The following is a 22,928-nucleotide window of genomic DNA, read 5'->3' as shown; positions in this document are numbered from 1 at the left end:
TTTGAGGAGGAGCAGCCGTTTGCGGCTCCTTGTCCTAATTCCCCTTGCCCCGTTTGGTCCTCCTGGTCCCCTAAAGCAAAAATTGTTTCCAGAACTCAGGGACATGGACTTGGACTGGTTGGCTTTGGACACTGTTTTCCGTCTGGGGCTGGAAGTTATTATCAGTCCTATATATAATTGTTGCGATCCTTTTTCCCCCGCTACCTTTGTATACAATGTGGCCCGATGCTTTGTTCCCTCTGTGCTGCTACCTCATGTATCATAGTCAAACAAAATACCAAAAATGTAAATGCCCGACTAGTAACTGATCAAGAGATTAGTCAACTGATGTTAGTGAATATAGGAGATAACTTTCATGTTTCCTCTATTGCATAGCAAATGTCTTCAGCTAATGCTAAAAGGGCCATCTGTGGAAATCACAGAAATTACTGTTAGCATAAGCTGAAGCCATTAAGTTTGTGGCATCCATTTTCGTTAGACATGTGTTAGCCACGTGCTTCTTCCGTCTTCACTGTTGCCTGCTTTTCTATTCTGCTTGAGTCATCAACTATAGTTAACTACTTCAGAACTGAGCCAGAGCACTGTGCATGCTCAGAAAGGCCTGTAGCTGCTTGAATGCACCTCTCTCAGACTGTAACTGTCAGGCTATTCCAACTGAAGTAAGCAGTACATCTCCCCTCCCACTTTGTTGACCAAGCAATTTATATATGCCCATGTTAGTCAATAACTATTCCTATATATGCCTGTACCTCCTCTTTGAGTCTCCATGCTTACTCAGTTGTAAACAGAGTATATAACACCCTTGGTTTTTGTATTCTATGGACTACCTCCTACAGTGGGTTGAGGGTATTGTATTGACGTAGTCCCACTCAAGTGAGATTAATAAACTTGTTATTTGATAGTCCAGCTTCCGTGCCAATCTCTACTTTGTTGGTTTAAGAACCAGTGGATAGATAAGCGTGAACACCTGCACCGCTGGGCCCCTAAAAGGCTCATTTCCACAATGCTTGCTTGTTTTTTAAATTGTATTTGGCCTGCCACAAAATTAAAAAGTATACTACAGGTTCTTATTTCCTGGGTCATTTTTCTCTCTAGCTAGTCTCCTGGACTAAAACATACTTTTTTCCCCCCACCTGTATATTTCAGACATGTGGGCTGAGTGTGTAGTGTAGGGAAATAAGTCATATAGCAGGAGAGAAGAGACCTGGCCACACAAGAATGAAGGTGATTATCTAGTATGACTCAATGCTCTCAGGGACAAAACAATGTGTGGTGCTGTAGCTAAGTACGCCACTATAATTATATAGATCCCATAAAAGATGATAACAAGAGAAAATACATCACAGAAGTTAACAAAAAAACCCTATTAATCATCTCACACTTATTGCTTGCTCTTGTAGTTTTGTTCATACTATTGTTTGTTCTTCTATCCTAGGAAACGTTGTGAGACGTGATTATCTTTGTCCAAATATTGTTTTTATGAAACAACAACGTAAGATTAGACAGTTCTTTCTGAGCTGCACCAAAAGGAACTGTTTCGAATGCCAAATAAATTAAATCTCTAGGCCAAAAAGAGTTAAAAATGGAAGCTCGTTAGACATGACGTTTTGTATGAAGCCTGATAACTTCAAATATTAGAAAGGCCAAGCTAATTTCCATCATACCAATACTCTGCTTCGATAATAGGGAACATTTAATTCTATGATGCCTGGTCTCCCAAGACGAATATGTATTTTATTTAAAACAACAATAAATATAATTTGCTAGATCTTAAGTACAATGCAGAGTCACCATGCTCTAAATTCATCAAAGTTTGCAGCAAACAGTATTGCATGCATAATGGCAAATTTTAATAACTACTGGGAACTTTTAAGATAATTTATCTGACTTGGAGATCAATTGAAAATCTAGTACAGCCCCCATCTTCAGTATTGTTCATAACTAAGCCCCTCATTACGATGTCGGACAGACGCAAGATGCAGGCAAGGAACCGAGCGACCAAAGGTCGGCGGTTCCAACGCCCTAATTTGGATGCGACTGCAGATAGTGTGCTTGGAAACATCCATTTTCCAATGGGAGCTTGTGCGACAGGCTGAAAACGCCCTCAGCACAAGCTCTGATTGGAAAATGGAAGTTTGTGAACATCCCTGCACCCTCATGGAGCCTGCCACACAGTGCAGGGAGTTTGCGGGGGGCACCCAAGGCCCATATGTGGAAGACCAGGGAGAAAGAGGGCCCTACTGGGGGCCCCCAAAGTCACTTTCTGACAGCTGATCCATATTGGAAAGGACGACATGAATTGGCTGTCGGAAACCAACATCATAATCCCGACGACAGAGCCATGCCTGGCTCCGCCGTCAATGAAGGGATTGCGATTCCGCTCCTGTTCCGACAGGGTCACAGAGCCTGTTGGAAGAGGAGCAGAATCCCCTTGCGGTTTTCCCTCCGACCGCCATAATCAAAATACGGCGGTCGGAGGGATGTCAGGCGGAGAGCCTCCGACATCCAAATCAGGCCCATAGTTGTTTGCTGCAGTATCATGTTCTACCAGTGTCGACAAATAAAAACACTGTCCTTTCATCCACTGTGGTAAAAAGTCCAATAAAAAAGTATTAACAAGATAGTGCTTCTGGGAGGCAGCAGAACGATACAGGCTGATGAGTGGAACTACAGTTATTTACAATTATTTTTAAAGGGCAGTTCATTTCAATAGGAAAGAAGTTGTATTTACATATACTGTTGTGCAAAAAACCCAAGTGCATCAATGTAAGAATCACAGAGCTGCTTACATTTGTTGGCTTCCTTAGAGATTCCGATAATTCCACTTTCATTTCGGATTCCCTTTTTAAATTCTGCAAGGACTGCGACTCGCATTTATCCTATTAAAAAACAACACATTGCAGTTTTCTTTACCAAGCAAGACACGCTGTAACAAGACTCTCCCACAAAAGTAATAAAACCTTAATAAAAATAATTTAAAAAAACAACACAATGCAGATCTAACATGACACGATTCGATCACTACATGTGTAAAGTTACATAAATTCCGATGTCTTTTTATATGTCCATCTGAAGCAGCACCTTGGAGATATTCAGCTCTTACTATTAACACAAATGAGCCTGATATTATCGATGAAATCTACTATTACTACACAGTAAAAGGCACTCTTTCATTAGATCCAAATTCGTGGTTTTCCCTAAATCACTCTTAAAATTATAAAATTTCTGTTTCTAAAATACACAATGGGCCTCACAATGACGTTTTTCAGATAATTCAACACGTTTTTTGTTTCCGCTCAAGGTACCATAGTCTGAGGGTGAATGAACTAATCACAAGCTGTGCATACTATCATTCTGTTTGTTTATACTGTTTATACTTAATTTTATTTTGCAACTACCTTAGATCAATGAAAGTCTCTCCTTATCACTTTAACGTATCCTTATCAATGAACATGTCTAACACCCAGAAGCCACTTTAACTTCTGCTCACCAGATCTCTTCTTCTGTCCTAACAGTTGTAAGATTGTGAATCACTTTATGTCTTTCGCCATCTTGTATTTGTTTTTTTCCTCTATTTAATTTCAAGATGGCACAAATCTACACCCACTGAAGATTCCGGATAGATTGATAGAGAGTAGAGAATGTGGCATTTAATCGTAACGTTATGCACACACACCAGCAAGCAGCCTAAACATGGAGATGTATCTTTCATAGATTCATGGTTAGATCATTAAAACCAGACAGGATTTTCAACACTTCTTGATCCACTTTGATATTTGTTTTGACACTAATATCCATGCAATATAGCCTTATAGCCCATCGTAGTATGCTATACTGACCATTAAAGACCCACTCCAGCATGAAAGGAGCTTGCCGAAGACAAGGGCCTTTAACAAGGGAGCAGGACTTTAATGCCTGTATAGCCCAGCTACGGAGGGCTATAAGGCTAGTAGAACATTCCCCCACTAGAGAGCAGAATGTTCTAACAAATAAAACAAAGGCCTCACAGAGCCCAAGGGGGTTGAAATCCCCTCGGATTCCCTGTGAGGCCTTTGTTCAGAGTAACAGCTGTGAAGGACAACATTGGAATGTTGGAGCTCCACGCTTCTACCGGCCATTAGAAGTCAGGAGCACTCCATTGTTTTCAATAAGCTCCCAACATTCCAATGTTCTAATAGTGCTTGGTGGACAAACGTAAAGTTATAGATGGCTCAGCTCTACAGATTCCATACAGCAGAGCACTAGACCTCAATGCCTCATTCAAAGCATCGATAGCTAAGCAGAACATCAATAATTTTTCCTGGTAACAACAATGCTTTATTGAATACACTACTTGGATGTACAGCATTGCTTAGATACTGCTTGCCTCTGATTTGGCTTTTCTAATGTCTACAAAGGATATCTTAGAGATCAGTCTACACTCTGTGTACAGGGAGTGCAATGTTCGATGATTTGGAAAAACATGTTTGCAGCATGTTCTGCTGTATATCATCCTATGCACACTCTCGCCATCTAGTATTCAAATAAGTGCTTATAAGGTAGACACAAACCCCACCTCAGATTGTTTTTATCTGCCATTAGGCTGCAACTTGCTTTTGAATGCTTTGTTGAAGAGCACATCGAGAGAAATGATGACACCAGAGGACCGAGGAACCAAAGACTTTTAAAGTGGATTTGAACGCACCAACTAACAGTGACCAAGAAGAGACTGTGCTAAAGAGTGTAGGGCCTGGTCAGTGACTCATTTGGGAGGGAAGGTAGGAAGTTATGGAAAATGCTACTTTTAAATTCATCCCCAATTGCAACATCTTTCCCTGGTAATACCAACATTGGGTCTGTAACCCTTGCTAGCCAAAGGCCAAGAAAAGAGAGTCTGTTCAGAGGGCGACACCTTTCATTGCAAAAAGACAAAGAAGACTACCTGGCACCAAAGAGCCAAAATGTGCGCTCAGTATGCTCTCATGCAGCGCCATGACTCTAACGAGTCTACAACCAGTGGAGTCATTGAGAATGTACGAAGATTCAAATATGACAAAGATTTGGGGTTGTTGGGTAATCCATCAGCCCCAAAGAAAAGAGTGCTATCTGGTAATTATCTCCCCACATGACTTCGATTCCGGTTCTCCAGTGCACCTGAAAGCTCTGCACCCAGGCCAAAGCCAACCATTTGGAACTCATCTGTTGAGTTGACAAATGGTCCCAAGACATCCGGCCTCAAAAGGAAACAGTCCCCATGTATGGAGAGCAACATCCCCACGGATGTGCCTCAAAAAGAGACTCAGCTTGTTATATATTTTGTTTTATATGTCCCTTGGGAGCACTCCTTAATTTGCTGTTGCTTATTGAAGCCTGAGACCATATAATTTATTATATTTACAAAAGTTGAGGCATTTTTGTTCATTATTGTAGAACACTATGTACTACATTTATCGTAAATTCTGATAGTATGCTTTTAGTTAATTTATTAATGTATTTATTTGAATAGTTGGGAGCTAAGGAAAACATATAAAGACTTTAGGCTTAAACAGAATGGGAAAATGAATTGACATGTTATTTATCCGACCTAACATCATGGGTCACAAGGTTTTTTTTTTTTTTTTAAATAAACAATTTGGATGCTATGAAATAGCTGTCCAAGGCCCCCTCAATGAGAAAGAATGGGGTTTGATCCCTTCATAGAGCAGCACAAGACCTGCATCAAGGTTTCCTCTCACTACAGTCATTCTGCAGTCATCATTTGGCCTAATCTTGCAGATGGTCCTCTGACTGGAAAGATAGATGAAGTCTAAGTACACAAGTGATGACTGAATTGAAATATTGAATCCTCAGATGCAAAATATTAGGAGAATAGGGATCTATCCTTAAATGTGCACCATGTAATATGTTGCCTATTTTCATTATTTTTACATTCTGTGCTTTCCAATTTGCTATATTTGTATTGATTTCTGCAATTAAATGCTTGCATTATCCTGCATTATATGTGGCTTAAAATTAAACTTTTAAACATTAAAACAATGTGGATTTCTTGTCTGTGTGCCCTTTGGGCAAAAGGTTGCCAGGGCTCTCAACAATAAATTAAAATGCCCGACAGTCTCCTACAGGTTTGGTACATGCTGAGTACGCATTATCTCCAGGAAGGCTTGTAAGGGATGAATGGGTCACAGTTTGCCCATTGATTCTGTTGAAGCTGGTAAGTTGGTTCATACAAGCGTTTGCATGAGGGCAAATAATAACAAACTGATTTGTGTTCACAATAACCTTGCGAAAATGTAAGAAACATCTTACAAAGGAATTAACTTAAACACAGCCTTACAGAGGAACCACCTCAATAGAAAACTTGACCTCCATGTTCAGTCAATGCCTCTTATAATGCTTGACACTATTCAGTGCTGAAGATAGCCTTCATCTCCAGAGCAGTGTCTGTGTGCAGAGGACTCAGTCAAGTCCTCGTCATTGAAAAGGACATAGAAACCCACAAAACCTTCGACACTCAGAAGGGCAGAGTACAGTCTGATGGATGTTAGAGCACAGTGCCCAATAGAGGGCTTTTCGTTGTGCAATCTCCATGTACACACCACACACCTTAAAGAGGCAATGTACAGGGAACTTAGGGCCTAACCTATTCCCAAGAAAAGGAAAACTGCCTCCTGTACAACACCAGCTACACCAGAGCAATTCCACTCTTGCATATCGATTAAAAAAAAGTTGGTATAACTTCTGATCCAATGCACCCTAAGAGGACCAAGAGGAAGAACCATTAGAGTCTTCTTCGCCTGATCACATTTTAGTGAAACATACAGATATTGTAAAACAATGTCCCAATACTGGTAGACAACGAGAAAGAGGATTTCCTCATCGAAACACTCTGCAAAAGTGAAGAAAAAAAAAATTGATACTGACGCATGCCAAAGACCATGGCCAGGAACTCTGCTGAGAATTTGCACCAAAAGTTCAGGCCTGTGCCACAAGTTCCTCTCTTTATTCAGAGGTATATCCCACCAGATTCGCTGGTACTGTCTATAGCCAGAGAGCTAGCTTTGATGCAGTGCACAAGAGATACCCCACCCCAGATATGGAAAGCAAAAACATCGCCATTGATTGCGTGCAATTGGAGGTCCAGGGAGCACTGTAGTGGCATATTGCTAACTCAATTGCTCTCTTATCATAATATGATATGCACCAGTCAGAAAACTGCTGCAAAATCTGCCTGATCCCTGTCAGAAAAAGGCACAGGAGATAATGAAAGAAGGGAAGATCATTTCCAATGCCAGTATTAGGTGTGCATTGGAAGAAGCAGATAGAGCCTTCACAAAGACCAACACTAGGATCCTCCTCCACTGTCCTGCATGGCTTCAGAATGACAGATTCTAGCCTGAGGCTCAATAACCCCTCAACATCTGGGCCTTTGATAGGGAACAGTTGTGCAAGCCATATGTAGATGGGATGCTTGTGAAAATAAAGAAGGACACTAAGCTCCAACAGCAGCAACAAAGGTGTAATTTTTGCTGGCCACTAACAATCCCAACAGCAATACCAGTCACAGCAGTTCTTTCAACCTGACAGTCAGCAGCAACACAAGCAAATCCATTACGCCAGATAATTGCTCCACTGTAGTTGCTGCTCTGGGTGCAGAGGTTCCCAAGGATGGGGTACTTTTGCCACCAAACACAGACTTTCTGAAAAACCCACCTGAATATACAATCTGTCGGGGCAACACTGAGCTTCAACATTGAGACAGAATAACATTAGATCAGTGGGACCTCTTCACCACTGGCCATAAATATAGCTTGGAATTCCATACAACCCCTACAATAGATTCAACAAGTTCTATTTGCTGCACTTGTTGGAAAAGGTGACTGCTTTACTCTCAAAAGGAGCAACAGAGACAGCACCGGTACGTCAGCAAGGAAAGTGGATGTACTTCCTGTACGTTCTCATACACAAGAGGGACACGAATCTGAATCCCATTCTCAAGCAGGTCAGTCAGTACATTCACATTCAAGCACTTCAAAATGGCCCCACTATAGGAGGTCATTCTACTATGTATTCAAATTTTAAAAGAAGCCAGGAGGTCTACTAACCCAGTATGTTATGCAGCTAAATTGAATTGCTTTGCCACTTCTTGTACTACAAAAACATCAATTTGTTTAACCAGGTTATGCTAAAGCCAAAGGTACACAGTATGTTACCAATAGAGCACTTCCCGCTTGTAAGAAAGGATCCGCAAAGGCTTTCTTAGTCAACATCTCATTAGCATAGATATGCAAAGTTGCTACTTGGACTTCAATTCATATATTCACCAAACATTATTTAAAAAAACAAAAGTTGTTAGGTTTGTTTATATCAGATTTCCAACCATAAACTATCAACATCCACCAAATTGTAACATGCCACCTAGTAATCTGGCCATTGGCTGGGTACACAACAACCACCTTCGGGGGCGTGGTTTGGCCACGAACAACGATGGGCACTTAACCTCGGAGCTCCATGTCGAGACGGGCCCGATGGTGGTAGAGGCATCTTCTAGCGCTGCGGGGGGGCTGTGAACAACCCCCAGGCATCAGTGAGACCATGGACACTAATGCCAGTGTCCCGATAGTGGCGAGAGCCACCGTTGCAACCTCATCCAGCAGAGTACGAAGAGGGCCTGCAGCTGAATCGGAAGCGGGGGCCTACTGTAAGGGGTGGCGCCCACCTGGACTGTCTGAGGGCGGGGTGCCCATGGCAAACAGCTCTTCCTGCCATGTCATCGGCAGCCCCAGGGGAGCTTTAGGTTTGTACCAGCGTCCAGGTCACGCTGAATGCTCCCCCTCCCGGCCTCGCACAAACTAAGTGGGAAAAGGACCTGTGGCAGGATTGGGAGCCATGGCCCCCAGCAGACCCGCCAAGCGGATCACGTGGAGGGCCTGCGTTAGGATCGGGAGCCTCGGCCCACAACGAGGTGTGGCACCTGCCTGGACCGCCTGAGGATGGGTTGTCCCGCGGAGGAGGTCCCCTTCTGACTTGTTACCGGCAGCCCAGAGGGGGCTTTGAGTCTACGCCAGTGTCCAGATCGCGCAGAGTGCACCCCTCTCAGCCTCACGCAAGTGGATCGTGTGAAGAGCCTGCAGCGGATCCCAGCGAAGAACAAAGCGCACCCGAACAGACTAACAAAGAATGAGTGGCTCCTCCCACCATTATGCCGGCAGCCCGGATGGGGCTTTGAGCACGCCCCCTCTTTCTACAAAGCCGCGTCCTCCACCTGCGATGCGGGTGCCTGCACACACATCGCAAGGCAGCTTTCAAAGAGGTGGGGCCACCGACAGGCACCCCAACAGGCTTCATGTTGAGATGGCTACTCGGCCCCCAACCATGAAGGCCTGGATATAACCTAGGGGATCCACAGACCCACCCACTGTGATACATTGCCTGTCTGTTTCCTCCCCTAAAAAGGACTGCAAGCCCACGCTTGTCATCTGAGCAGGCAGAAATTCTACCCAAGACCTCTCCTACTATTGGCATATAGCCCACCTGCACTGGGACAACGCTGCTAAAGTGACCCCTTCTCCATGGTCCTGTGTACCCAGGGGTGACCGAGGGCCCTACCAATTATTATCTTCTTCATCACCACTTGCCGCTAGTCGAGGGCCCCTGACACGGATTCCGCCAACAACAAACTGTCCGGGTGTGTGCCGCATGCTTCGACTCCCACCAAGGCCTATCCTCACATGGCTCGTTAGGCAACTGAGGCTCCTAGGTAGAGGGCTCTCTCTAGCTTGACTATAACCACACTGCACTCCTTCGGCCTGCCCATCAGCACAGAAGACCAGATGCCCCTAAGCCCCTTATGCTGCATCTGCTTGCATAGGTCACGCCCCTCTTTCTCACAGACTGAACTTGCACGGGTGCACCTGGATCCTATGATATAAATGAACCTGTTGGGCTCACATGCCTGTTACACCCCAGGACACACTATACCCCTCCACTGAACACAGGAGCCGGGATAGCAGAAGACGAAGCTGAGGCTTGCTCACCCATGCTACGGACCTTGCGTGTGGTGTGGAGATGTCTCCCAGTAAGACGACAGGAAAGACTGCATAACAGCTCCTCTTTATAGAAGAGCTAAACCAGGGCTACTCTACGACCAGCGCCCAGAATGCCACCTCTTCGGAATTGGGACCAACTCCTCCCACTATGGCTGCCGCACGGGATACCACCATGGAACTGATACTACAAGAAATCTCAGCCGTAGGCCGGCAGTTGGAGGGCATGGAGATGTCCATTTCCGCCCTAACCACCGAGACCAAGCCCATTCATGCAGACATAGCCGTTTTCCAGAATCGCATGGATGGCCTAACACAACGTGTCTCTGCAATGGAGGACCGCCTCAATAATACCCCGGAACAAGATCAGGAACTTCTATACCTAAGCAGTAAAGTTATAGATTTGGAGATAGGAGCCACCGAGACAACGTCTGCTTTTTTCGAAGTCCCAGAAAACGTGGAAGGCTTTGATGTCAAATCTTTTCTTGGGGCCACCCTCCTGAAACTTACTGGCCTAACTTTTGGGACCCACCCCCTTGGAGATGCAGAGATCTCACCGTTTGGGACTGCACACCAAGGAACGCCTGCACACTCACGACTGCTTATTGACTGCCTCCTATGCCACGAGCAGGCCAGTATACATTTGAGGGCCATGAGATCTGGATAGTAGCGGACTTCTCTAAGGAAACCAACGAACAATGCAAGGCCTTCCTTTCACTTAGGCCCCTCCTCCGGCAACTAGACATTAATTAAATATGGCTTCTTCAAACCGGCAGGTCTTCAGATCACCAGAGACGGCGTCTTCAAGGAATTCTTTAATCCATAGGAACTCTCTAATTTCCTGGAAGGTCTCACTCCTAAGGATATGGACCTTGAAGCCTTTACCCCCGGAAACAGCTCCCTCCACCATCGCCAACTCTTCCTTTAGAGACCCTGATAGAGTTGCTCGCTCTCTGGGAGACAAGATCCAGGCTCTGCAAGCACTGGCTGCTCTCACGCAGCAGCATGACAGGGATAAGTCGCACGCTCCCCTGACCCCCACCCCCGCCGAGTAGGATGCATCCTGAGACATGGTGAACTGTGTCCCCCATGTCCTGTAGGGGATACAAGGACCACTGCACAGAGAACTGATGAAGAGGCCAGACGGCTGAGTACCAGATTACTTATTATAGATTGTTTCTTTGCATACTTAAATGTTTATCTTAATGTTTAACTGCTACTGGTTGTTTGCATGCATTCTATCTTTGTGCTTTGCGTACTTACTAGGGGTTGCCTAATATCGAGTATCCCGTCTTTCAACCCACTTCTCCGATGCTGCCCTAAGTACCCGGCTGAAGCGAGCGTACAGTATCAAGAACCTAGAAACCTGAGCTGCCCTGCGGTACCACTCCTCCATATCCCTATAAGTCATTGTCCACTGCGGTCCGGCGCCAATCCCCTCCCACATCTTACATTAAATGACAGAGGCTATGACTCTGCAGATTCAAGTAGTTTTTTTTCCTTTTTTTCCTACCTCCTTGCCTGACTTTATTCAAGGCAACCCGAAGCGTAGCCACACCGTCTCCTCCCTTTCTCGAATCTGAGACCCGGACCCACCCTCGCTCTATGTGTACCGTTATGCCCATATCCACCCCTTGCCGGAGGGCCTCCATGGACTTAGCCACGGGCCTCCTGTCCCTGCATCTCCAACCCCGATACCCCACCCGGACCCTACCTCCCATTAATCCCTCTTTGACCGTCCTTAGTCAAATGCATTACACCAGCATGGGCACCTATCCACACAAATGAGGGATACAGGACCCCCGACCCCATAGACGACAACCCGGACCACTGCTACACATAAAACTGACCTTTCCCCTTCTCACCACTATAACCGGTGATGCCCCACTAACTTTCCTCCTTCCTGCATGGGACCCTGGAGCCGGCTTCATTTCATTCCCCACAAGCCCGACCAGCACTAGCCTTGGCTACAACCACGCCGGTGCACTGGAACACCCCCTAGCCAGCCCTGCTACCCAAAGGGGCCCCGGAAATGCTATAACCCGGAAGCCTAGACCTCCAGCGAACAGCTCTACGTCCTTAGTGATGCATCCCTTGCGCGCAACCTACCCATCTCCTCCCCCACGACCTTCCCTCCCCTTCAGTTCCCCCCCACCTGACAAGTCCCTTGGCAATTCCTGCCCACCTATTCCAAATACTATTGGGGGGTACCCAGTTGCTGCTCTACCCATGTGTCCACTCCCCTTGCAGTTCCCCTCCTTCCCTCTTCCACCTACATTCTTGCCTCCCCTTACCTACCTCCTCCTCCTCATACCCCCCTCGTTTCCCTTTTCAATTTATTTTAAATTCCCCCCACCCCTGCTATCGGTCCCTTTCCCAATAGAATAATCCTATGGATCCAATTCTCCTCACCTATCTGTTTACCAATCCTACCCTAGTCCTCCTCTGTGTTTGCCTGCACTGTCTCCCCGCCTGTACAATCCCTCCCACACAGCACGCCCTCCCAACTATACCTCCTCATATACCCTAGCTCTCACCCCTCTGCCCCTTCCCACAAGCAGCTGGTCGCCTTCAGAGTTCTTCAGATCGCAAATTTCAGTACCCAGCCCCTGTTCCTCCCAACCACTGCGCATCCTCTTGTGGAATGTTAATGACCTCATGCACTACACTAAATGAAAGAAAGGTCTCCTACCTTCAAACAAAGAAAGCGGATGTTGTTCACCTGCAGGAGACGCATCTGGATGCCTTGGAGTCTGATAAACTCCGCTGCGATTGGGCGGGCAGAGTGATCCATAGCAGCGTGGTGGAGACGGCTGCCGCCGAGGGGGGCCATCCGCGAAAATGCAGAGTCGCAATATTTCACCGCAAATCACTGCCCGTTACAGTTATGAAAACATGGTCCAATTAAGACGGCAGATACACATTTGCCAAGTTGAAACTGGGAGACAGTTCAGTGTATCTCCGATAGAGGTAAAACGCTCCTTCTTTCTACGCCTAAACCACCGGCTTATAGAGATTGGGGTGACTCGATTCATCATAGGAGGTTACTGGAATCTCGATCACGACGCGGTGTTAGTCAGGACGGGACCCGACAGACAAGGAATATACCTTCCTATCATCGGTCCATGGCACCCAGTCCAGACTGGACTACTTCCTCGTATCCCATCCTGTGGCAGAACTTGCCGGCGAATCCCGCATATCGGAGGCCGCTCTCTAGGATCACTCTCTGGTTCTGTTGTCCCTCGACGTGGGCATAGTCCAGAGGTCGCCAACCGGTCGATCGCGAGCTACCGGTAGCTCGCAGGTGTCCTGTCAGTAGCTCGCGGCCTAATTTCCACTTTAGTAGGTTATCATGGTAATTTTGTTTGTTTTTTAGGCCTTTTGCAGTTGCCGTAGGAAGCAGCTGCTATTTGAGCCTATCTGGGGAGGGTTGAAGTGGTTGACGTCGGCCAGCGCATGGGCAGTGTTTGCTGCCCTCGGAGAACCACTATGCGCGCCTTTTGCTGCATGTCTCCGTTCTATAATCCTGTGCATTTTTTCGGCCGGATCGGCAGCCTTGAAGGCATAATTGGTTCTCCATGCTGAAATACAGGAGATGCAGTGTCAGCCACCTTAAGCAGAATCAGCCACCTTAAGCAGAACCAGACAGACAGCAGGTATGTGGGGAAGAGGAGCTTTATTTTTTTAAATAGATGCCTGTGCATGCCGTTATTCGAGGCATCTAAATAAAACATGAGAAGTAGTTCAAACAAGTAAATTTGGACCGAATTCCTTCCGAATGGCTCTGGCTGTTGAAATTATTTAGCTCTTGTTGAGCTAGTTTAGAAAGTGTCTTATAGTATGTGTGAAGGGCCTTATTAATTCCCTCCCTCGTCTGGTTACTATGGTGCCCTCTATGTCTACACTGGCCATTATACAAGTAGGTGACTGTTCTCTTTTTAGCAACAAGGCTAAAAGGCATCCCATTCTATCCCTCTCTCAGTGCAGTGCCTGACAAAAAGAGCGTAACAGTAACAGTTCTCTTTGCATCGTTTTTTCTACAATTTCTGCCTGAAGAGCCTCAAGTCTAATTTCAGCTTGAGCAGCTTTACCAGAGGCGTTCTGCTGGCGGGTCAGCTCTCTGTCTCTGTCTCAGAGTTCTGTGTTCCATTTCCTGGTCATTGAGGCTACTTGTGAGTGCGCAGTACCTCTCAACTACTTTTAATGCATCTCATTCTATGTTTCGGTTGCTAGCAGTATCAGCATTCAGGGTGTAGTAATCTGTGCTGGCCTTGTTGAGGGCTTGGCAAAGCTCTGGGTCACATATCGCTGATACAGGGAGCCGCCAAGTAAAGATCATCACCTTATATTTAGCAATGACATAGTCCAGTGACAGGCCTTTGATTTTAACATCGGCTGCCACTGCACTTTACATCTGCCTTCAGTAACAAAGCGTGGTGGCAACCGACCTTAAAATCGAAGGTCCTTGCAGGCACTGAGCTGCTACCACGGTGGAGGCCAATGTTAAAATCAAAAGTGCTTGCCTGCCGTGAACTGCTTTCACTGACTACAGCACGCTTTAAATTTGCCTTCGTGTTGTAGTCAATAAAAGCAGCTCAGTGCATGCCAGGCCCTTTGATTTTAACATCCGCTGCCACTGTGCTTTATTATATAGTCTTTCAATTTTAAAGCTCAGTGCCAGCCGATGTTGAAATCAAAGCGCTTTACATGCACTGATCCGATCCTCCCAAAACAGTTCACATCTCTGTCCAGTCCTGTCACTCACAGCCTTTCGTCTCCCACACTCTTTCTTTGTGGCAACGCAGCTCTACTTGTGTGACACGGAGCTGTGTTTTGGTGCACCACAGCTATGCAAAACAATTTGATTTGTTGAGTACTTCGATACTAGTGTGCATTTAATACAGGCAGCTTCTGTTTACAATTTTAGTGGCTGAGTCTGAGATGATGCAATTTTTTCTTGCATGGGATTTGTCTGAGCAAGGCTCATTAGTCCTTACCTGATTTTTCCCATGCACTTTGATCCCATTGATGTTCTGTCTTTATATGGCTTGGTTTTTGAGGTGTTACTTAGAAGAAAGTTCAATGAAGGACTCGATTGCCCTGATTTAGAAACTCATGGCCTATGTAGGAGGAAAGCAGGCTGGTGAGTGCAATAGATATCTGGAGTGTGTGTGCATGCACGAGGGGTGATGAGATTTAACATTTGTTTTAAGGAACATATTCATGCTCACTTGTTTAGAGCGTTTTCAAAATTTCATGATGTGTACGTTTGAATAAATTTGATCTGTATATTAGAGTAGTTAATCATGAAACTTTCTGTTTATTGAGGTATGTGCTCAGGGACATTGCCATATGTTTAATGCTATTATATTATTACTGGAAGTAGAAGAGGACTGTGCAGCGAGTGCAAAGCTTAGCAGACAGTCTGTTGCTCAACATTGCAGAAGTATGCATTTTCAGAAAATTGACTTTGCAGCGTTAAAGCATGTGTTGTAGAACTCAGTGAAGTGCTTTATAAAGAAAGTAAGGTTGTCACCTTTCCAAATATCTTCCATTTGTTTTTCCAATAGTCTGCAAAGCCCCGGACATGAAAGAAAATCATATGTATAACTAGGTAAACAACGTTTACCACAAAACTTTTCACCCACAGGGAATCACAACGCGGTCGTTACAACGACCGCGTTGTGATTCCGCATACCATTACTTCGCAAGTCGGAACAACGACTTGCGGAGGGGGGGGGGGGGGGGGGGGGGGGGGGAAGGTGTTGGATTTAAAATCCAACACCTTCCCTAGTGTTCGCACAGACTGGAGTTGGAATAGTAAATTATACTATTCCAACATCCAGCGCCCCCCCTCGTTGTTCCGACTTGCGGAGTAATGGTATGCGGAATCACAACGCGGTCGTTGTAACAACCGCGTAGTGATTCCCTGCGGGGAAAAAGACTGCAGGATGACAACATAGATTCGTATTACTAACATAACTTTTCTCCACATGTTTTACTTTTTTTTGATAATGAAGGAAGGGGGAAGCCTTTTATTGCAGCATTTTTATAGCGCTTACTAAGGTGTGGCACTTAAGCACTTACCTACATGGTTAGTAAGCCATGACAAGTGTAGGGTGGGTGGTTCAAAGTGTTTTCTTTGGTTTGTGATCCTATGTGGGAAGTATTTCCTTGTCTTGCCTGATTAACACCAAGATGCAGTTATCGTTATCAAGTTATGTGACACAGTGCGTAGCAGTGTGGTGAATGAGGTGTGAGACAGATATACAGTTTATTATGTTATGATTTTCAGTCTGCTGACAGCTTTGAACAGCTCCATAGGTCTATATATCTTGTTCAAAACCACAGTTTGGGCACAAAGAAATTAGGCTTAAAGACAATGAATGAGGGTGTGGGAGGTGTTTCCCAAAAATGTGCGAGTTGCTTGGCCTTTAGTAGCTCACAACGATTTTCACTGATCAGAAGTAGCTCTCACTACAGTAAAAGTTGGAGACCCCTGGCCTAGTCTCTCCGGGACGTAAACCATGGTGCCTAAATGTTCAGTGATATCGCTCACCCCAGAGCAAGACACAACTGCGGACATACTTATCTACTTACCTAGCAGACAACAAGGCATCGGTAACCTTCTGTAGGATTCTGTGGGCGGCGGCAAAGGCAACCATTCATGGGCAACTGATGAGAGATGTGGCCGTGGCCAATAAGAAGGCGGCTTTCCATCGTGTCGTACTGTAGAACCAGATTCCCTCCCTTACCCATCTCTACTCTTCCCGTCCCTCAGTGCCCAACCGCCTACGCCTAGAACTGGCCCATATGGCCCTCAATGGGCTCTATACCTCCAAAGCCAAATACGCCCTCCTGCGTTTAAAAGGAAGGCATTATGAATAGGGGGAGAAAGCTGGGTGGCTACCGGTGGCGCAGTTAAGGCATCGTGAGGGTGCAATGGCTATCCCCACTATCCAATCTGTGACCGGGGACATACTTACTCGGCCCCAGGACATAGTTAATGAGTTTGCCTCATTCTATGAACAATTATACGCCATGTCTGACAGTAAAGGTAGAGAACTATTCGAAGGGGATATCAGTAAAGAGGAAATAGCAACAGCCATCGCAAGATTGCCCTACCATAAGTCCCCGGGCGAGGACGGATTCCCTGCAGAATATTACAAATGGTCTGAAGAGGAGGCAATAGATACTTTAAATGCTGCCCTACAAGAGGCTGAAAGGATGGCCTCCTTAGGTCCTCTGTCTAACAGAGCGGTAATTGCGGTCCTACCCAAACCAGGAAGAGACCCACTCTTGTGCAGCAGCTACCGCCTCATCTCTCTCCTTAACGGGGACATTAAAATATTGGCCAGCATTCTAGCTGCAGGTCTGAGCAATGTCATACCATCCGTTATTCATCATGCACAGGTTGGCTTTGACCAGGGCCATTCCTCTAGAAACCACCTCCGCATCATGGCCCACACCCTATAAACCGCAAAGGACCTACCAGAAGATGAGGTAGCCCTCTCCCTAGATGCAGAAAAGGCTTTGCTGCTATGAAGTGTTTCGACCTAGGAGAATAGTTTATCTCCAAGGTCCAACTGCTCTATGACTGCCCGTGGCTCAAGGCAACTGCGGAGGGTTCCTCTTAGACACCTAAAAAAAATGAAGAGGCACACACCAGGGTTACCCAATTTCCTTCTTCTTGTTCTTGCTGCCCATGGAACCCCTAGCCTCTATCATTCGCCACTCTCCACACATATTGGGTATCCCCATTGTAGGAGGCCTCTCTAAAATATATTTATATGCAGAAGATATTCTTCTTACCCTTAGAGATCTCCCATGTTCTTTGCAGGCACTACTAGAGGTCATTGAAGGCTTTGTAACCCTGTAAGGTTACAAGGTCAATTGGGACAAAAGTGAGGCCCTGCCACTCATCTCAAGCACCACAAGGGCAGCGATTCATGGCTATCCCTTATGCTGGAAATACTCCCGACTTAAATACCTTGGGGTCGTGGTTAACAGAGGCTTAAAAGGAATGGTTGCAGATAACCTGACACCTCTAATCGCACAGATAAAAACAGACGTAGACAACTAGGTCCCTTCTGGGATTGTCCATGTGGGGCATAGTAGAAGCTGTACAAATGGTCACATTGCCGTGCTTTACATATACCCTGGGGATTATGCCAGTCGTGGTGCCTCTAGATACTCTGCACCTCATAGATACTCGAATACGGGTCTTCGTTTGGGGTTCCACCTGCCCCCGTTTAGCTGCATCCAAACTCATGGCCCGCCGTTCCTATGGTGGCCTGTGATTACCACCCGTTGGTGGCCTGTGATTACCACCCGTTGGCCCTAAACCTATCACAGCAGCTCCCCTATCTGCTTGCATAAACACCAGACCCCGCAATGGGTCGCAACGGAACGATCACTCCTCACATTTATACATATTCTTATATATTCTGAAACATCAGCACAGTTCTTTTTTTTTTGGGGCTGTTTCCTAGGAAAAGAAAACATCCTACACCCTCTCCTCCTACATGGGCACTCAGCAGGATTGTCACTTAAATTCTTTCACTTTGAAGTCAGAAAAAGTAAATCAAACATCAAGGTCCCTCGGAAGACAGAATGACATTCGACCTCTGTCTTTGAATGCACAGCAAACGGGACAAGATAAGAAGAAGATTTAAAGCAGAAAAAAGCGAGTTCATGGAAGAATACAGTAAACAAGGTTTGGGCGACAGGAGGGACGAACTTAAACTGGACAGCCTAAAAAAACATAAAGCCAGAAAATAGAAAGCCAGAAAATGTGAGTTACAAACTACAAAGCTAATGACCAGTAATGGACGAAATGCATTCCTAAGTCAGCTCTCTAAATGTCCCCAGGATATCTTTTGCTGGTAGGCTTCTACCTAAAAATGCCCAAGAGGGAGACAAAAAGTCCCCAGACAACTACTTCTTATTTACAGTGCAGCTTCACATAACCTGGTCCTAAAACGCAGCCCATGGACAGGAAATAGGAGCATCCAAAATCATGCACTGACACATCTGTTCAGTATGCACAGAGCATTAATATCACTCGGATCCAAATCACCACATTATTCCAAAAGAGGATCATTTGTTCCCAGTAAAAAAAGTAAGCAATGTCAGAAGATTAAGAGTCAAATGATAGAGGAGAAATCAACATACTTCCTCAGACTTCCGTCGATAGGCATTCTTTAAAAAAAATATGTTTGTGGAAATTCTGTTCACGCCAGGTGGTTCTCTGGAAGCGGGACTTTGCCTATGGGCCACATCTGTGAGCTTCCACAGATGATCCTGAACCTAAATAGCTGGGTCATATGAGTCCGATGCTAAAAGGCCCATCTGACTCATCTGGAATATATTCTGAGAAAAGGCAACAATATTACACGACCGAACAACCATTGCTGTTACTAGGGAATCCTTTTTGAAAACAGCAAGGTCCTTAGCCAAGTCCTAAGTAAAAGAATCGAAAATATAAATTACAACCCCTTAAAACTGTTGTCATTCGGTGAATGTCTAAGAAGTGAATGGTCTTTAACAGCTTTGGACAAGGTACATGAGCAGTGAAGTGGAAAGATGCTAGCTCTACAAACCTTCACTGATGAGATATAACAGAACCACTTTTATGAAGCACACAATTCACACAAATATAAAAATGATCACAGTACTTACTGCTACTATGGTTATATCTTCTTCCTTTATTTTAGTATCCACTGAATCCAACCTTCTTTTCTTTCGGCTATCATTGCCATTGTTTTGACTATGATCTCCCATATCAGTGTTAAGTTCTGGTATTAAGCACTTTCCAAATTCTTCAGAACCTATAGCTAAGTCCTCGGGTTCTTTCCTCTTTTTTTGTGGTGCAATATTACTTGTGCTTACTTCGGCAGCAGACTCATCATCGTATTGTAGGCCAGTTCTGTATCCAGACTTTTCGCTCATCTCTGCAGGCCAAGAACTTGATTTACTGTTTGTGACAAAGCCTTTGTTCTGATTTTGTGCTGGTAGAGTTTTACTCATCGATGGTGTGGTAATAAGCAAATCTTCTTCTGAAAAATTCAATGACTTTTCTGCAGTCTTCGCCGCTTTAGGAGCAGACATTTGTTGCTCAACATCATCATCTCGCTCTCTATAGTTATAGGCAAAAGAATGACAACAATAGGTATTAAAGAATCAATCTTGCGCACTTAATTATATTATGCAATCAGAACTCTTTAAATAACACAGATTAAGACAATATAGCATTTTAATTAATTTCATTTTCAACTTAATTGATGTGCAGAAGTGCTGTGATGTCCATTTTATTGTATCACAGGTCTGCTACATAGCATTTGTTTTCCAAATAAAAAAATGTTTTTACCTTCTAGCATGTAAACTGACATATCATGGATTTCTTTTTTGCTTGATCAGATTTTTATTCAATTCCAAATCAATCTATTCACACCTTTTTGGATGAGAAGTAGTTTTGCCACAAAGACTGAATTTTACCTGTACAGGATATGATATTCGCAGTCGCTGCCGGCACGGCTCACGGGTGGGGTCACAAGAGGGGGGGAGCACGAGGGGTGGAGGGCCACGAGGGAAGGGAGGGTTATTGATAAAAAAATGAAAACATACCTTTCTGCCGGCCCAGGTCCTGCTTCTTCAGTGCTCGGTCTGCTCCTGCTTTCCTGCCTCCGGAACAGGAAGCAGGCAGCCTACCTTCCCTCCCCTAAGCCAATCACAACGCTCAAGTGGAGCGTTGTGATTGGTCTGGACGCCACCCAGGGGCTGTAGATGAATTGCATGTTCTCCATGTAGGGTGCAATGCAGCCTGCATGGAGAAGTGCAGAGTGCGCATGACTGGTTTGGGTGGCCCGAGAGGGCTGACCAAAACAGTCATGCGTACTGAGGAGTGGGTAAACCACTCCTGTCCTGCCAAGGCAGCTCCACCCACCCACAATGCCAAAAGAAACATAAAATGGTAATAACCAAAAGTTATTACCATTTCATGTTTTGGTTTTTCGCACTGCCCCTGGATACTCGTGTACAACAGCAATAGTATACTGAGGGCCTGATTCACAAAGGTAAACGTACAGTTTTGTGTAAGTTTACTATTTTTTTGCTATTCACAAACTACAAATTAATAGTAAGTTTACGATGGTGGGGACTCCAGTCTGGTGGAAAACTCTGCATATTGAAGATAGGCCAAGCCTATCGACGACAGGCCAGTCTTTCTGGAGAACTCCACAGATAAAAAGATTGGACAGGCCTATCTTTCTTTGTGCAAAGTACTCCGCCTCAACTGAAGAGTCTCCTCAGTCATAAATTTACTGTTAATTAGTAGTCTGTGAATAGCAAAAACATAGTAAACTTACACAAAAGTGTAAGTTTACCTGTAGCCGAGCCAAGAAACAAGAGAGGAGGTTAGCAGCAGAAATGGGTCCTACTGGACTGACAGTACCAAAGGTACCATGGGTGAGAAATGTACTTTTATTTTTTATGTCTTACCCTCTCCTGTGCCTATGTTTGAGTGTAAACTACCAACCTAGGAGTGACATAATAGTAGGAGATTTACAGTGCTGATTTTTAAAGTGGGGTGTAATTTATAATCCTAATCCCACTCGCCATGTATGTCCTATTCATGGTAAGTGCTGTTCTTTTTGAAGCCTGACACGATGTTTAAATAGAAAAATATGTTCTTTTATTCCTCTAAGTTGAGATGCAAAATAGATGTTATGCAGTGGGTACAAAAAGATACTATTTCACTCAGTCACAAACAAGGAAGGGTCAATGTTCTCACCGAGAAGTGGACAATAACAACATGTTGTAGTGTACGTCTATAGAAGTAGGAACAGGCAACACAGGGGCTTATAGAAGAGATGTTCACACGAGCGCTAGACCAGGACTGAAAATTAGCTGTGAAGAAATATTATGTAAGAAAATACAACACTGACAACTGTGGCAAAACAGAAGCTATTCTTTCATTGACTAATTGGGCGAGACGACAACTGTGTCCATCACAAAACAAAGAAAGTGTGAACTGACAAACCTTTTCTTCGCTGCCACTTTGAAGTAGTTTTTCATTAAATCTGACTGCTGCTGTGACGCTCTGTCTTTGTTTTTACCAAGTTTGGGTGCACTGGACGGTAACAGATGCTGACTTCTCTGTTCAGCTGCAGCCTTGCTCTCCTTAACCAATGAAGATGCTGTTTTCTCAAGACCCGCAGCGCCGAGAGACTCCTTCACAGTGGGCATGTCTTGTACATTTACCTTTTTTCTTCGATCAATCCTAGGAGTTTCTTTTACTTCCTGAACTCCGCTTACTTCCATCCTACGAAGAAAGTCAATTAAAAAATGTGCATATCTAATGCATACTTATTTTGATAAACTAGTAATTTTTCACTGAAAAATGCAATGCATTAGGGTGTTTAACTGTAAAGCATGCTAACACCACGTGCTTGAGTTTGCAGTATAAGAATAATAAAATAAAATAAATACAATTAAGGGTGGTAGGCATGTCACGATCATTTAAGCTTCGTTGCTTTAATATTCCATTTCTACATTGCTCCTCTCCCAAGAAAAGAGAAGGAGCAACGCTGACCATCTATAAGGGTAACATAGGGTGTGCGTTTGGCTTTAGAATAACATTGCTGAATGCACCTACCAGGCTCACCCTCCAGTTTCCAGGGGGTGGTGAGGCAAATGCAATGAACTCTTTTTTCGTTTTCCTGATGATAGTCAAGCGATCTGTCTAGTACTTAATGACCCTTCGCCCATCTAACCTCCCTGTAACATACCATCACACGTAGCCAAGGGGCGAGTATCTGCCCACCTGAGGCAGGCCTTGACAGGGCAATCTATTGCACCACAAAGCATGCTGAAAAGGGTTGCAAATAATGTTGTCCAGACTACGCC

The 22,928-nt window shown here is 44.9% G+C and overlaps 1 protein-coding gene across 2 annotated transcripts in view; it reads right to left on the bottom strand.

Moving 5' to 3' along the window:
- NBN (nibrin) overlaps window positions 1-22,928 on the bottom strand; it is a 443,605-nt gene that overhangs the window by 151,491 nt on the left and 269,186 nt on the right. For both annotated transcript variants that reach the window (XM_085605307.1, XM_085605308.1), the window contains 3 exons: window positions 22,063-22,344; window positions 19,704-20,160; window positions 2,790-2,879 (listed from right to left, as the gene is read on the bottom strand). In XM_085605307.1, the coding sequence (XP_085461433.1) occupies window positions 2,790-2,879; window positions 19,704-20,160; window positions 22,063-22,344 (829 nt within the window). The remainder of the gene's footprint in view (window positions 1-2,789; window positions 2,880-19,703; window positions 20,161-22,062; window positions 22,345-22,928) is intronic.

The sequence above is a fragment of the Triturus cristatus genome, chromosome 5_1, assembly GCF_964204655.1.
Source record: "Triturus cristatus chromosome 5_1, aTriCri1.1, whole genome shotgun sequence".
NCBI lineage: Eukaryota > Metazoa > Chordata > Amphibia > Caudata > Salamandridae > Triturus > Triturus cristatus.
This window is presented reverse-complemented; position numbering and strand designations above follow the sequence as displayed.